The sequence below is a fragment of the Pleurodeles waltl genome, chromosome 10, assembly GCF_031143425.1.
Source record: "Pleurodeles waltl isolate 20211129_DDA chromosome 10, aPleWal1.hap1.20221129, whole genome shotgun sequence".
NCBI lineage: Eukaryota > Metazoa > Chordata > Amphibia > Caudata > Salamandridae > Pleurodeles > Pleurodeles waltl.
Genome location: NC_090449.1, coordinates 439,654,113 through 439,669,590, shown reverse-complemented (window position 1 = coordinate 439,669,590; position 15,478 = coordinate 439,654,113). Strand labels below are relative to the sequence as shown.

General features: G+C 44.9%; 1 protein-coding gene across 1 annotated transcript in view; it reads right to left on the bottom strand.

Moving 5' to 3' along the window:
• Positions 1-7,019: 7,019 nt before the first annotated feature.
• Positions 7,020-15,478, bottom strand: part of POLR3K (RNA polymerase III subunit K) — a 291,214-nt gene continuing 282,755 nt past the window's right edge. The window contains exon 3 of the mRNA XM_069210704.1: positions 7,020-7,549. Coding sequence (XP_069066805.1) covers positions 7,422-7,549 — 128 coding nt within the window. The 3' untranslated portion in view covers positions 7,020-7,421. The remainder of the gene's footprint in view (positions 7,550-15,478) is intronic.

The window sequence follows — 15,478 nt, the reverse complement described above, 5'->3', positions numbered from 1 at the left end:
TAGGGGAATCCAAGGAGGGGTGACTTGCCGGGCTCGGACCAGGTTCTGTTACCCAGAGTCCTTTGCAAACCTCAAAATTTGGCTAAAAAAACACATGTTCCTCACATTTCTGTGGCAGAAAGTTCTGGAATCTGAGAGGAGCTACAAATTCCCTTCCACCCAGCGTTCCCCCAAGTCTCCCGATAAAAATGATACCTCACTTGCGTGGGTAGGCCTAGCGCCCGCGACAGGAAACGCCCCAAAGCGCAACGTGAACACATCCAAATTTTTGGAAGACAACAGAGGTGATTTTTGCAAAGTGCCTACCTGTAGATTTTGGCCTCTAGCTCAGCCGGCACCTAGGGAAACCTACCAAACCTGTGCATTTCTGAAAACTAGAGACCTAGGGGAATCCAAGGAGGGGTGACTTACGGGGCTCGGACCAGGTTCTGTTACCCAGAATCCTTTGCAAACTTCAAAATTTGGCTAAAAAAACACATGTTCCTCACATTTCTGTGCCCGAAAGTTCTGGAATCTGAGAGGAGCCACAAATTTCCTCCCACCCAGCGTTCCCCCAAGTCTCCCGATAAAAATGATACCTCACTTGTGTGGGTAGGCCTAGTGCCGGCGACAGGAAACACCCCAAAGCGCAACGTGGACACATCCTAAATTTTGGGAAAAAACAGGTGTTTTTTGCGAAGTGCCTACCTGTAGATTTTGGCCTCTAGCTCAGCCGGCACCTAGGGAAACCTACCAAACCTGTGCATTTCTGAAAACTAGAGACCTAGGGGAATCCAAGGAGGGGTGACTTGCGGGGCTCGGACCAGGTTCTGTTACCCAGAATCCTTTGCAAACCTCAAAATTTTGCTAAAAAAACACATGTTCCTCACATTTCGGTGACAGAAAGTTCTGGAATCTAAGAGGAGCCACAAATTTCCTTCCACCCAGCGTTCCCCCAAGTCTCCCGATAAAAATGATACCTCACTTGTGTGGGTAGGCCTAGCGCCCACGACAGGAAATGGCCCAAAACACAACCTGGACACATCACATTTTTTCATAGAAAACAGGGCCTACCTGTGGATTTTGGCCTCTAGCTCAGCCGGCACCTGGGGAAACCTAGCAAACCAGCGCATTTTTGAAAACTAGAAACCCAGGGGAATCCAAGATGGGGTGAATTGTGGGGCTCTGACCAGGTTCTGTTACCCAGAATCCTTTGCAAACCTCAAATTTTGGCAAAAAAACATGTTTTCCTCACATTTCAGTGACAGAAAGTTCTGGAATCTGAGAGGAGCCACAAATTTCCTTCCACCAAGCGTTCCCCCAAGTCTCCCGATAAAAATGATACCTCACTGGTGTGGGTAGGCCTAGCGTCCGCGACAGGAAATGGCCCAAAACACAACGTGGACACATCACATTTTTTCATAGAAAACAGTGCCTACCTGTGGATTTTGGCCTCTAGCTCAGCCGGGCCCAGGGGGGGCAGAAATGGCCTAAAATAAATTTGTCCCCCAACCCCCCCGGGAGCGACCCTTGCCTATGGGGTCGCCCCCCCCCCCCCCCTTGCGTGACATTGGTGCCAAAAAAAAAAATCCCCGGTGCCTAGTGGTTTCTGCCCCCCTTGGGGGCAGATTGACCTACAATCGGCCAATCTGCCCCCTAGGGGGGCAGAAATGGTCTAAATACAATTTGCCCCCCAGGGGAGCGACCCTTGCCTAATGGGTCGCTCCCCATCTCTACAAAAACAAACAAACAAACAAAAAAAACCCACAAAAAAACAATTTGCCCTGGCGCCTAGAGGTTTCTGCCCCCCCCGGGGGCAGATCGGCCTAATAGCAATAGGCCGATCTGCCCCCAGGGGGGGCAGAAAAGGCCTTAAAAATAAATGACCCCCTGGGAGCGACCCTTGCCCAAGGGGTCGCTCCCTTCTGTCAATTTCATATAAAAAAAAAAAATCCCTGGTGTCTAGTGGGGTTTCAAAAGCCGGATTGCAAGCAATCCGGCTTTTGAAACCCTCGGAGAGACTTCAAAGGGAAGGAAATACATTTGTATTGTAGGGAGGTTGTGTGATTGTCAGCGCGCGCTCGCGCGCTGACGTCACATGGGTGGGTGGGGGGGTTGAAGGGGAAGGGATTCCCCTGTCAGCCCTGACCTAGGGGGGTGGGGGGGCGGCCCTCGGGAGGAGCGCTAGCGCTTCTCCCGAGGGCAGCATTCAGGAAGTAATGGTTACGTCCATGGCGCCACACGGGCGCTGCCATGGACGTAACCATTACGTCCGTGGCGGGGAAGGGGTTAAATAAAAAGAACAAACAACATTAGCATCATATTTCCTCAATGAGTTGCAGAGGCGCTCGCACTGGTCTGCCAGATTGCGTGGTATGAGGTAGTTGAGATGCACCATCATTATGCATCGATGACAGCGGCTCAGATGTGCTTCTCAAACATTCAGGCAGGGTCATCTCGTTTGTGATCTCAGGAGCTTACCAACACTGAGGCAGGTGTTTAAAGTGTGACAAGTCCCCTGTGATAGATTTTCCACACAATGCACTGTCACCATGTGTCCTTTGAACATCACAACCCTCAGAGGATCGACAGCAAACCGTGTCTGTTTTCCGCTTCTGTTTCTGTTTGACCAGTATGAAGTCCCCTTTCTCAAAGATTGTTTCCTGAGCACATGAGTTTTGATTGGTATGTTTTCATTTTTTTTTTTAGAGGTATCTATGACACAACCCTTATCAGCATTCATCGATCGTGTGATATCCACTGTGGTAATTTGATTCAGATTTCTCTCCTAAATCGCCAGGTATCAGGGCTTTCACCAGTTGAGGAGTTGATAGATGGGCACAAAGGGGTGGGCATACGGCTTGGTTTAGATAGATTCCCTCCATCAACACTCCTTGAATTACCCTCCTGAGGATGCCCATAAATTGTTCAACATCACCATTGGCATGTGGCCAGAGAGGTGTACTCTTCTGATTCTTGACATGGAGTCGAACAAGAAACTCCTTGAACTCTTTGCTACTGAAAGGCGGGCCATTGTCAGATTTTAGACTAGCAGGAATACTCCACACTGCAAAGATGTCATCCAGCTGCTCAATGACGGTCATGGGTTGTCGATAAAAAGTCTTCCACCAAAGGAAAACATGAGTATTCATCACTGACTACCATGAGATGATGCTGTTTTCCAGAGGCCCAAAGAAAACAACAGCAACTCTCTACCATGAAAGCACACGAAGGTCAAAGGATGCTGTGTTACCTTTGGGATTAAACAGTTACAAAGTTGGCATGCTTTTAGCGCTCTCTCTGAACTATTTAATTTATGCGAGGAAACCACATTCAGTCTCTTAGGGCTCTTTTGGTGGCTAAAATGCCACAATGTCCTTCATAGGGTAGCTCAATGACCTGATTTGTCAGGCTCTCAGGTATGTCAATCCTCGGGTCTCCCAATATGATACCCTCTCTGGTGATGGGAAGCTCATCCTCTACATTTTTTAATTTTTGGAATTCATCATCATTAGCTAAAAGTTGAATACTTGTCTTCCAACATTGCATTGCAATGAGGTCCTGGAGGAGGAGCATGTCTTTAGCTGCTTTGATAGCAGCAATAATCTGTTCAATGGATTGAGCTGCTGGTGTGCAGGACCTCACAAGGAAGTTTATATACTCTTTAGCCACTTTGGATGTAGCATCACTCGTGAAAAGTAATCTACAGGGTTTCTGTCTTGCCCCTGCTTGTGTACAATCACGTAGTCATACTCTTGCATTTGCACCCCCCACCACTTGTTGCAAGGGGGCATCTTAGCTTTTGGGTTTCCAAAGATAGTGAGCAATGACTGATGAGAGTGAAACATTTCCCATATAAAAACACATAAAAATGTTTGTAGGTCCACACTACTGCCAGACTCTCCTCCTCTGGTTCTGGTTGAGAGTAGGCACATTCTGTTTTAGACCGGCTTCTACTGGCATAGGCCATAATGTGTTGCTGGGCAATCGGATGGCCCCCAGCATCAACAGGCTTGATCTCAGTATGTAACTTGGGGTCAAAATAGGCCATTTCAGTTGTATGCTCAATTGTTTTATTTCTCTGAAACTGTGATCATACTCAGGAGACCACTGAAATGGGACATTCCATTTTGTTAAGTCTCTCAATGGAGCACTCACTGTAGCAAAATCACAAATGTTACATGAGCAATAACTGGCCATGCCTAAGACGGCTCATAGTATGGTTACATCTTGTGGAGGACTAATAGATGACCGTGTTGCATTCAGGCCAGGAATCATTTCCCCCATCAGAGAATATCTGCCCAAAGAATTGGCGAAGAGCACCCTGAAATATCTCTGCAGCGGAAGATACTCTAAAACTCAGTCTTTTGTATCTGAACAAACCCACATGAGTCAAAAAAATAGTAATGCACCTATAGTTCTCTTCCAGCTCAAGTTGATGGTATCCTTTGATCAGGTCAAGACCAGAGAAGATGTGCACTGCACCTAGACTCCTTTTTTGGTACGACAACTATGGGTGAAACCCACGGCGTAGGATCAGTGGAGTGGTCAATAATGTGATGCTTTAACAGTGTTTCTTGTTCTTCCTCAATGGCTGCTTGTAAGTGAAAAGCAACTATGGTACTGTTGGGCAACAGGGTGAATGCCCTCATTAATATGAAGATGCGCTTTCATCTTTATGAGTCTTTCTAATCCATGAAACAATGACCGGAATTGGCTTACAATTTCAGCCTAAGATTGGATGTTGTAGTTGAGAGATATCAGTCCCATAACGGCAGCAGTGGCAAAGCAAAGTAGGCACATGAACTGCTGCTTGCACGGACGTTTTGTGTCGCAAGGTTGCTGTAAATGACCCTTAACACTAATGGCTTAGCAGCAGCCCACATGTATACCTTCATGTTTGACAGAGTAAGACATGGCACAGGAGATAGGCTGTTGAACTTTTCTACTGGCATGATAAGTGATGCACCGCTGTCTATAATGAAGGTTATGGGGCTGCCTTTCATCTTTAATGTAATTGTAGGTCAGCATCCATATGTATTTTTTCGCTTTATTGGCGATTCTTTTTTGACATTTGATCTTCTTTACAAGCAGCCAATCCTTCATGTTCATGCTGTTCCTTAGTTGATATCAACGCACATCTGTCTTCTAATGATGTTGAAAAGCCTTTATATGGTGAATCTGACAATGATCGACTGTTCTTGGTGGCTACTTGTCGTAAGTGGTGTTGTCTTTTGGCCTGTGGGCTTGGCAAGAATGCTCCTGGAACCTTCTGGAAATCCATTTTCTTTTCTTGCTGAGACAAATTTTGTTTCTCTTTCACTATGCTGACGATTATGAAGTGTTTTTTGGTTCCACAGCCTTTGCACGTCTGTCCGATGGTTGGACTTTTACTTTCATGGGGAAATGAAAATCCACATCGAAAGCATAACTTTTTCTACTTCGGAGATGACTATTTGTGTGCATCTATTTTGTACTTCTGCTTGCTTTTCTTGATCAATGCTGATTCATTACGCGATGTTCCTGCTTCCATATCAAAAGCGTATCGATCTGCTCGTTCTTCTGCCCTTGCAGTCATTTGCCTTTTCTCTAAACTGAGTGGATCTCTCAACATAAGTCTTCTGAAGGAATCTGAAAGGCAGGTATCAAGGACTCTGAGGCGCATGGCTTCTTCTTCACTAAGTTACAGAACTTTTGAGAAGTGCATCAAGTCTCTCACCAAATTCATTCATCGTTTCACCAGCTTGTTGCTGTGCTTGGTTGAAGATGTACTTCTCGTAGTCGACATTCAGCATCAGATTGAACTTGGCATCCTACACTTCTTTCATCTTTTGTTATGATGCTGCATTAGCTTGGAAGACTTTCCTTATTTTCTTTTACTCCATCCCACAAGTTTTTTCAAATATTTAATGATTTTCCTATTGTCTTTTTTTCCTAGCACATCTATGAAGTCAATGAATGTTTAGATCCATGCAGTCTATGTGGCACCAATGTTCTGATTCTTCGCTGTAGCAAATTAAGGTGACGGTTTCAGGAATGTAGCCATTTCACCTCGTAGTCACCTCTGTGCTCAGAAGCAGGACAGTCTGTGGATGTGGCTTGGTGGTTTGACTACAGGATCTTTTGAAATGCAGGAAATCATTTCCCTCTGACAGTGGTTCTTAACTTGTGGTCTGAGGGGACCTGGGTGTACATAGATCCTACTCGGGGTTTTGTGACTGCTTAGAAAATTAAATATTATCAGAGTAATAAAGAGTATAAAAATAAAGAAGTAAAAATTTAAAAATGTTCTGTAAATTTGAAGGAATTTGAAACTGGAGGCTAAAAACTGAGTTAGTATCCTCAGATTGATTAGTGGGAATAGTGCAAGTGCATTAAACAGAATACAGTATGGCAGTAAGTGGCCTAGAAAAGCTCCAACCTTCAATTTGAAATTAAAATTTAGATTTTCTAATCTCCCACCCCCCCGATAAAAAAAAAAAAAAAAAAAATGGTGTATTTGATTGATTAATGCTTTTTTTTTTTTTGTGGTTTAAATAATCAAAAATGTTTAGGCCGGGGAAACCGGCTTCCAGTAATGACTCCATGAGGGTCCCCGGATCTCAATTATGATTCAGTGAGGGTCCTCTTGTTTCAGTAATGATTAAGTGAGGGTTCAGAGAAGCAAAAAGGTTAAGAACCACTGCTTTACGATGCATGTTCTGCCCCACTACCATTAAGCTTTCTCCAGAGTTACTGCCGTTACTGTCGCTGTTCTGTTTGCTCAAGCTCCTCATCTGTCAAAGCCCCTCAGCTTGCAGTGCGTATGTGAGAGCATTTCATGCACGTGTAGTGAAATGCTTGTATTTTTACTCACCTGATTTTCAAAGTATGGTGAAGCTCACAATCACTTTCCCCAAATATTACAGGACTGGAGTTAGAATATTAAATAATCTTCTCCTCGAATATCTGGGCAATATTTTTAGGCCTCTCTTCAGAGTTTTAGGTGAAGCATAGAGATAAAAGCTTTACAGAGAGGCAACGACTGATAGAAGAGCCTGGACGGTTACAATACCCCGGTTTATTACAGATTGATTATGTGCAACTGAAATAAAAGATACATTACTTAAGCATTAATTTGGTAGTAAATGTTGTGCAATACCAGACAGATATAATAACCGATTATAAGAACTGTAAAAATAATTTTCTTAAAAATTACACTTGGAATTCTTGTCCCCTTCACCAATCAAGGTGCACATTTATTTACCATTTGTCACAGGTTGCATAACTTAGGGTGCAAATTACATCAATGTACATACAATTATCAGTGACAGACACAAACTATACATGTCACAAACGCACTATGAACAGCCAGCTTCACTTTAGCAGCAGGCTTCCATGCAAACACCAAGCCCCAAACACATCTCACGTAGTAATTATATATATATATATATTTTTTTTTTTCATTCTCTCCACTGGTGTCCGCATTGTGCATTGCAGCACTTATAGAATGTTGTCATGGGTTCATCTGCAGAGCGGGTCTGAAGCTGCATAAAATAGGCTCGAGGGTGCTCACATTTAGGACACGTCTCTGCAAAACAAACAACAATTGCTAAGGTAAGGAACTCATATATTATATCGTTTCTGCCTGTCACAAAAAAACGGTAAATGAATGTAGTCAAACAGGTACAAAAGTTCTAAGGTATGGCTAAACGTTAGTGGCATGGTATAGAGGAGAGTGGCATAGAGAAGTGTGGAGAAGAGTAGTGTAGAGGCACAGTGTCAGGGAGTGCCACAGAGTACAGCGAAACAGAGTAGAACAGAGGGGCACAGACTAGCGTTGAGCAGAGTGGCGTAGAGTAGAGTGAGGTAGAGTGGCTTACAGTGGCATAGAGAGGAGTGGCACAAAATGCCACAGAGGGGCTATGTGTAGAGTGGTGTAGACTGAAGTGAGAGTGGCGTGGAGTGGCATAGATTAACTAGGTACAGAGTGGATTGCAATGGAGTGGAGCACAATGGTGTGAGACAGGGAGGTAGAGTAGAGTGGCATAACGTGGAGTGGGTGTTGTAGAATGCCACTGTTTGGAGTGGTGGAGTTTGCAGAGAGTACAGTGGTGTAAAGTAGAGTGGAGTGACATAAAATACAGAGGGGTGGAGTAGTGCAGATTACAGTGTCGTAGAGTAGAATGGCAGAGTAAGGTGGCATAGAGTGGTGTAGCACTGAGTACCATAGACTGTATGGCGTGGAGCGGTGTAGAGTAAAGCAGCGTGGAGCTGTGTGGAGTGGCATGGAGAAGAGTTATGTGGAGTGGAGTTGCTGAAGTAGAGGCATAGAGCTGCATGATAACGCCCAATAGAGACAATCCAGAGCCGCACAACATTGTAAAATTTCACAATATGGACAATCAACAGCACCATGAGACGACAGCAGAGCACTAAACAGAAAGGTGCTACAGAGTACTAACATTGTATTATTTGCTAGAACCAGTGTTAGAATCCCTGGATGACTCTGTACCAATGGGGGCAATGTTTTCTAGCCTAAGGCATTCATCTAACAATGTAAATGATTCTGGGTGTTGTAGTTATGAAAAGATGGCCTGGTTTGTAGTGGGTATCAGAGGTACACCTTATACCAGGTCCAGTGATCCACCTTGGTGAAATATAGGCAGTGTCTAGCAGCTTAGGCTGTCTAGAGGTAGCTGTAGCAAAGCAGCCAAGGCTGAACTAGGAGACATGCAAAGCTCTTTCAATACCACTATAGTCACACAATACTTATACACAAGAAAGACAATTCTCAGTGTTACCAAAAACAAAAAGGTACTTTATTTTAGGGACACAAGGCCAAAAATATCTTAGAGGCTATACTCCCTCTGGAGGTATTATACACAATATAAACACTAGTAACAAAAATCAGGTAAGTAAGCAGGCAGAAAATAGTGCAAACAGTGGAAAACGCAATAGGTTGCAATGGACCTAGGGGCAACACAAACCATATACTAAAATAGTGGAATGCGAATGTCGGTTTCCCCCATAGGTAAGTGTACTGTGTAGAAGGGCGCTGGGATTTTAAGAAAACACCAAAGGTAAGTAAAACACCCCACTCCAAAGCCCAGGAAAACAGGAGTAAAGCAAAGAAAGTTTTCTCAGAACACACTACAAGTTGTGGTAAGGGATTATGCAAAAACCAAGCAAGACTGCAAGACACCAACAATGCATTCCTGGACCTGAATAACCTGCGGAGAGAGGAGACCAAGTCCAGAAGTCGAAGAGTCCAGGAAGAACAGGAGCCCCTGCTAACCCAGATGAAGGTGCAAGAGTGGATTCTCCGGTTGGAAGAACAAGTCAGAAATGCACCAAAGAAGACAGCTGCGGGTTCCTGCTTGGTGCAAGAGATGTCCCACGCCGAGTCATTGGATGCATGCTGTTTTTTGTTGTTGGATCCCGCCAACAAGCCTCGGCTCACTCAAAAGTTGCAGTAGGTGGGGGAAAAGGCGCTATCTGGGCCCACGAGGGACCAAGGTGTCTCAACTCGGACAGGGGAGACAGAGGGGGCTCTCAGCACTTTAGAGAGCCCTTAGAAGGCCAGGCAGCACCCACAGGAGTCCCAGGACACAGGGAGAAAGGAGTTGCAAAACACATTTGTCGCAGCACTACACAAAGGGATCCCACGCCGCTGGAGGACAACTCAGGGAGCTGAGCAATGCAGGATAGAGTGTTGGGGACCTGGGCTACGCTGTGCACGAAGGATTTTGGGGAAAAGGTGCACAGAAGGCCTAGGAGCTGGAGAACACGCGGTACACAGGGGTAATGTCTGGCTCGGGGAGACAAGCCCTTACCTCCACCAAATTTGGACAGCTGGACCTTTGGACAGTCAGGATCACTTCGGTCCACCACCTGTGTTCCAGGGATCACACTCATCGCCAGGAGAGGAGTCCCAGAGTACTGGTTGTTGCTGCAGAAAGGTGCCTGCTGAAGCAGGGAAGTGACTCAGTCACTCCACGGGGGATTCCTTCGGTCCTTTTGGTGCAGAATCAAGACTGGCAGTCCTCAGAGTGTGCACAACCTGTAAACTGCTACAGTTGCTGGCAGGAGCTGAAGCTACAGAGTTGCAGTAGCCTTCTTGGATACTTTTTTGCAGCTACAGCGTTCTCTGAGCAGTCTACGGTTGATCCGACGGTCAGAAGCTGAAGCAGAGGATGCAGAGGAGTCCTGGTGGAGTCTTGCAAACCGAATCTGAGGAAACACCCACAGGAGAGACCCTAAATAGCCCTCAGAGGGGGATTGGTCACCTAACCGGATATGGACCTATCAGGAGGGGTCTCTGACGTCACCTGCTGGCTCTGGACACTCAGATGCCCTCAGAGTTCCCTGACCATCCTGAAAACGAGATGGTAGAACCCAGGGACACTCTGGAGGAGCTCTGGGTACCACCCCTGGGGTGGTGATGGACAGGGGAGTGGTCACTCCCCTTTCCTTTGTCAAGTTTCGTGCCAGAGCAGGGACTGAGGGTCCCTGAACCGGTGTAGACTGGATTATGCAAGGAGGGCACCATCTGTGCCCTTCAAAGCATTTCCAGAGGCTCTGGGAGGATACCCCTCCCATGCCTGTAACACCTATTTCCAAAGGGAGAGGGTATAACACCCCTCTCCTAAAGGAAATGCATTGTTCTACCTTCCTGGGATTGCACTGCACAAGCCCCAGGAGGGCAGAAGCCTGTTCGTGAGGTGGCAGCAGCTGGGCCTGCAGTGAAAACCTCAGAAGACTGGTATGGCAGTACTGGGGGTCCATGTTGGAGCCCCCAGGGTGCATAGAATTGTCCCACCAATATCAGAATCAGATTAGGGGTACAATTTCCAGTTCCTAGACACCTCACATGACCATATTCTAAGTTACCATTGTGAAGCTACATATATGTATTGACCTATATGTAGTGCACACTTATAATGGCGTCCCGCACTCAAGAAGTCCGGGAAAATGGGCCTGGATGACATGGGGGCACCTCTGCTAGTGCAGGGGTGCCCTCACACACAGGTACTATGTACCTAGCCTTCATGGTCTGAAGGTTAGATATGTAGGTGACTTATAAATGACCGGGTACAGTGAAAATGGCTGTGAAATAGTGCTTACACTATTTCACCCAGGCTGCAATGGCAGTCCTGAAGAAGTGTTTGTATGAGGTCCTTATGGGTGGCAAAAAAGTTGCTGCAGTCCATAAGGATCTCCTGCAAACCCAATGCCCTGGGTACCTAGGTACCATAACCTAAGTACTTATAAGGGGGGGTCCAGTTTGGAGTGGAATACTGGGTTACCAGTATGTAAGTACACATTTGGAATCAGAGAGAGCATAAGCACTAGAGTTCTGGTTAGCAGGACTCCAGTGACACAATCAAGCATACTGACAAAGCAGTAAAACATACTGACATGTAGGCCACAAACTATGAGTACTGGGGTCCTGACTAGCAGGATCCAAGTGAGACAGTAAAAACACACTGACAAACAGGCCAAAAATAGGGGTAACTATGCTAGAATGAGGCTACTTCCCCACAGTAGTCTTGATTTACAATGATTTGTAGAAGGAAAACTCAATTGGAACACAAGGCCTCTTATAATCTTCAACAATGTGCATGGCTGTGACCATGCTATTTCCACTTTCCCTTAAAACATCTGTTGTGAAAACTATGCAACTCCTCCCCAATAGGTGACAGAAAAGTGACACATAAGCCAACAAATGGTATGTAATGCGCGAGCTGCAAGCTGATTTGTACATATAATTGTCTTGCAAGCTAGAACGCATGCCCAAGTGTTGTTCCAAGCTCGACCTAAAAAGGACTGTTGCGTAATGCAGATTAATGTGGGCCTTTTGCAAAGGCGGCGGGAAGGTATGCAATTCTCTCCCATTAACCCCCAGCAAGATTTGTACAGGCTTAACTTTCCATTAAAACAAAAGAATTCCTCATCTACCTATTGGTGAAGCAAGATATCTTTTTTGTGGAGGACAAAGAAGGTGAAATAACAGAAACTGAAAAAAAGTAGCGCTGAAACCTATTTAAAGCAACATATTTCAATGACCGATGTAATTACACCTGATGTTGTTTCTGAATAGTGGTGTGTTGAAACAGCTGATCTATGCTTGCTGAACTACAGGATTACACTGTATTTGAAAGTGATGAAGTGAATATGAACACAGAGAATTAAGGGGAAATGTTCTGTAGTGGCACAGAGTGAAGTAGAGTGGTGTGTAGTGAAGTAGAGTAGATTGTTTCAAAGTAGACTGAAGGGGTGAGTGAAGTGGTGCACGGCAGAGTGGCGTGGTGAAGGGTAGAAGAAGTGCTGTAAAGTAGTGTGGAGTGCAGTGGCGTACAGCACAGTTGTGCACAGTAGATTAGAGTAGCGTAGAGAGGACAGGCGTAGTGTCAGTGGTACAGTGTAGAGTGGATTGGCTTACAGTGAAGTGGCATAGAGTGCAGTGATGTTGAGTGGGGCAGTCTACTGGTGTAGAGCACAATGGTGCAGAGTACATTAGGGTGGTATAGAGTGGACTGGCATAAAGTGCAATGGTAGAATAGAGTGTATTGGCGTAGACCGCACTGGCAGAGTGCAGTGTTGTGGGAAAGAGTGGCATAGGATTTTATGTGGAGAACTTTTGTTGTGAGAGGTACAACAAGATATTTTTAGGTTTACAAAATACTTCCCGAAGCTTAGCAACGAACCTGAGAAGTTGTATACAGAGGTGGGTGGAATTGGATGCTTTATTTCTGATTATTGTGCCTCAAGGATTTGTGAGCTGAGTGTAAGACAGAGTAAAAACCACAGATGATGGACGGAATGTGGAACAAATCAAACATTCACCCCCAGTCACAGATCTGGGTTTAATTCATCATTTTTTTTGCTTGCCACACCATTCCAGTTTTGACCCAGCCATATGCAAATCAGTCTTGACCCTGTTCCCCATGGGAACAGTCAGCCCGAACTGAGAGGCCTCCTACCTGGACCAAAAACAAACATCCTGGGACCAGTTTTGGTTATCACCCTCATCAGCCAGGCTAGCTTGAATCTGGTGACATAGAAAGCACGGGACTCACGTCTGGGCTTACCCTTCCCACTTAGTGTGCCAAACGCAAAAACAACAGATGTTGGAGAGAATGCAGAACAAATCAAACATTCACCCCGTCACAGATCTGGGTTTAATCCATCAGCTTTTTTGCTTGCCATGCCCTTCCAGTTTGGACCCAGCCGTATGCAAATAAGCCTTGACCCTGTTCCCAACGGGAACAGTGCAGGCTGAACTGCTGAGCCAGGTCTTCACCGGGACCAGAAACAAGCATCCTGGGAGGGTTTCGGGATATCACCCCTTATCAGCCAATCTAGCTTGAATCTGGTGGCATTAGAAAGGATGGGAGGAAGCATGTGAGCCATGTCTGGGCACACCCTTCCCACTTAGGGCAACAAATGCAAAAACAACAGATGATTTGTTTAAGCTTTTGTGGTGGGATGGCGTCCGAAGATTAGTCTGCATATTCAGCAAAGTGAGATGCATTTTCAAGCCAAATCTTTAGATGAGTCTGGCCAATGCAAAATAATGTAGCGTTTGTTGAGATGCTAGTCTGAAAACAACATAAGTTAAATTGATGTTAGCTCAAACTAAGTTTTCCTGAAAATGTGGTCAAGGTGTTTCAGATATCTGATTGTAGTCCTGGTTTTGGTTTTAATGCTGGTGTACAAGATGTTAATGCACAAGGCAACAGTGTGCAATCTGTGCAAAGTGAAAACAATGGTCCTCATGACAGAGGTAAATTCTCTACTAACAATATGCCTATTCAAAATATGAATTAAACACCGATAAGAAATGGTTCATGCCACATCTGTTGGAAAATTGGTCACTGAAATCAGGACTGCAGGTGGAATCCAAGTAAGTTTCAGAATAAGCCACAAATAGTTCAACAAATGCAGCACAATTTTAATCAGATGGCACAGAATGGGATGGTGCTGTCAACTCTACAAGGCCCTACATTGCGTAAACAATTTGATAACATCTTTTTGAAACATGTTGGAGATTAACCTGCAAATCCCACCGCTTTTGGCTCAACCTCACCACTTATCAAAAGAGCTGTTATGTCGCACTAGCACAGAGTAATTGCATTGATGCATACGGTGAATGAAAAGTAGTGGAAAGGCCTCTGCAGCGTTGTTCCAGACAACAGAATGTTTCTTTACTTCTTTGCAAAAGTATTGCATCTGGTTGGCATAGCCACTTTCTCATAAAGATGACATTGGGCAATAGCCTCCCCACAAATTGTTTTTCCATGTCCAGCCATTACATGTCTGTCTGTTCTAAGCCACTCAATTAGCAATCACAGTTGGTCTGCCTTATAGTAAGCAGAAAATTCAGGCCATGCCACAGTGAGAGCCAAACCCCAATGACTGTACCCTACCCCCCCACCTACCCCCCTCCCAACCCCCAGGATTTTAGGCACTTTTTTTTCCCTAACCTTGGGGGCAGTTCGGCTCCGGGACCTCTGGTTGATATAGCTGTAGGAGACTACCATCCCTATTGCTAGAGAATTAATTTAGCAGAGTAAAAGTCAGAATGGAAACTGGAACAATTTAATAACTGAGTTCTTGATCAAAATAGAGTTAAAAATATTTATTACAGAATTAATAATGAAAATTATACAGAGGAATACATATGTTTGCAAAGAAAGCTCAGACGCAGAATCACAAATCATAGTAAAATCCCTATTTAGGAATTGAATTCTGTATTCTAAGTGTCAAACTCATAAACAGCCCTAACCACATCCTAAAGAAGACAAAACGAAAGCCTGAAAGTAATTGGACAGAGTCTTGGGGGGAAAATGAGAAGCCTCTCATGGACCATCAAAACCAGGCTTTTTTTATACACAAACAACCCTACCAAATTCTCCCTCATTTATCTCACCTTTGACTCATCCAAAACCCCTCCTGCTACTATAATCTCCCTAACACTTTCCACAGACTCTTCCCTCCTCCGTCTCTCATTTACTCATCCCAAGCTTCATCCTATTACTATAAACTCCCAATTACCACTTCTAGATTCCTCCCTCCTCTATCCCTCCATTACTCTAGTCAATCCAACTGGCAAACTCACATATCCTCTGCTCAAATTAATTCATAATACTAATACTGTACTCATATTTCCCTATACTATTCTACCAGTAAATTCCCCTTGGGCTCCGGAGTAGCGTGCTACTCGCCAAAAAGCGCTTTGATGCATCATCAGGGGTAGTAAGCGCTACACAAATACAATCACAACTACCAGCTTGTGGGCAGAACACGCAAAATCCACAGCAAGGCAACAACCCATATAGAATAATATGAGGGGCTTTCAACACAGTTTCAGATTTCAGCAAAGACCTTCACTGGTTAATGGGGATTTTGCACAATTTGCAAGTACACTCCGAGCTCCTACAGGACTGAATTTGGCACACTCTTGGTGCACAAGGGGTGAGGAGGATTGTATGCTTTGTGCAGTCCCAGACAAACT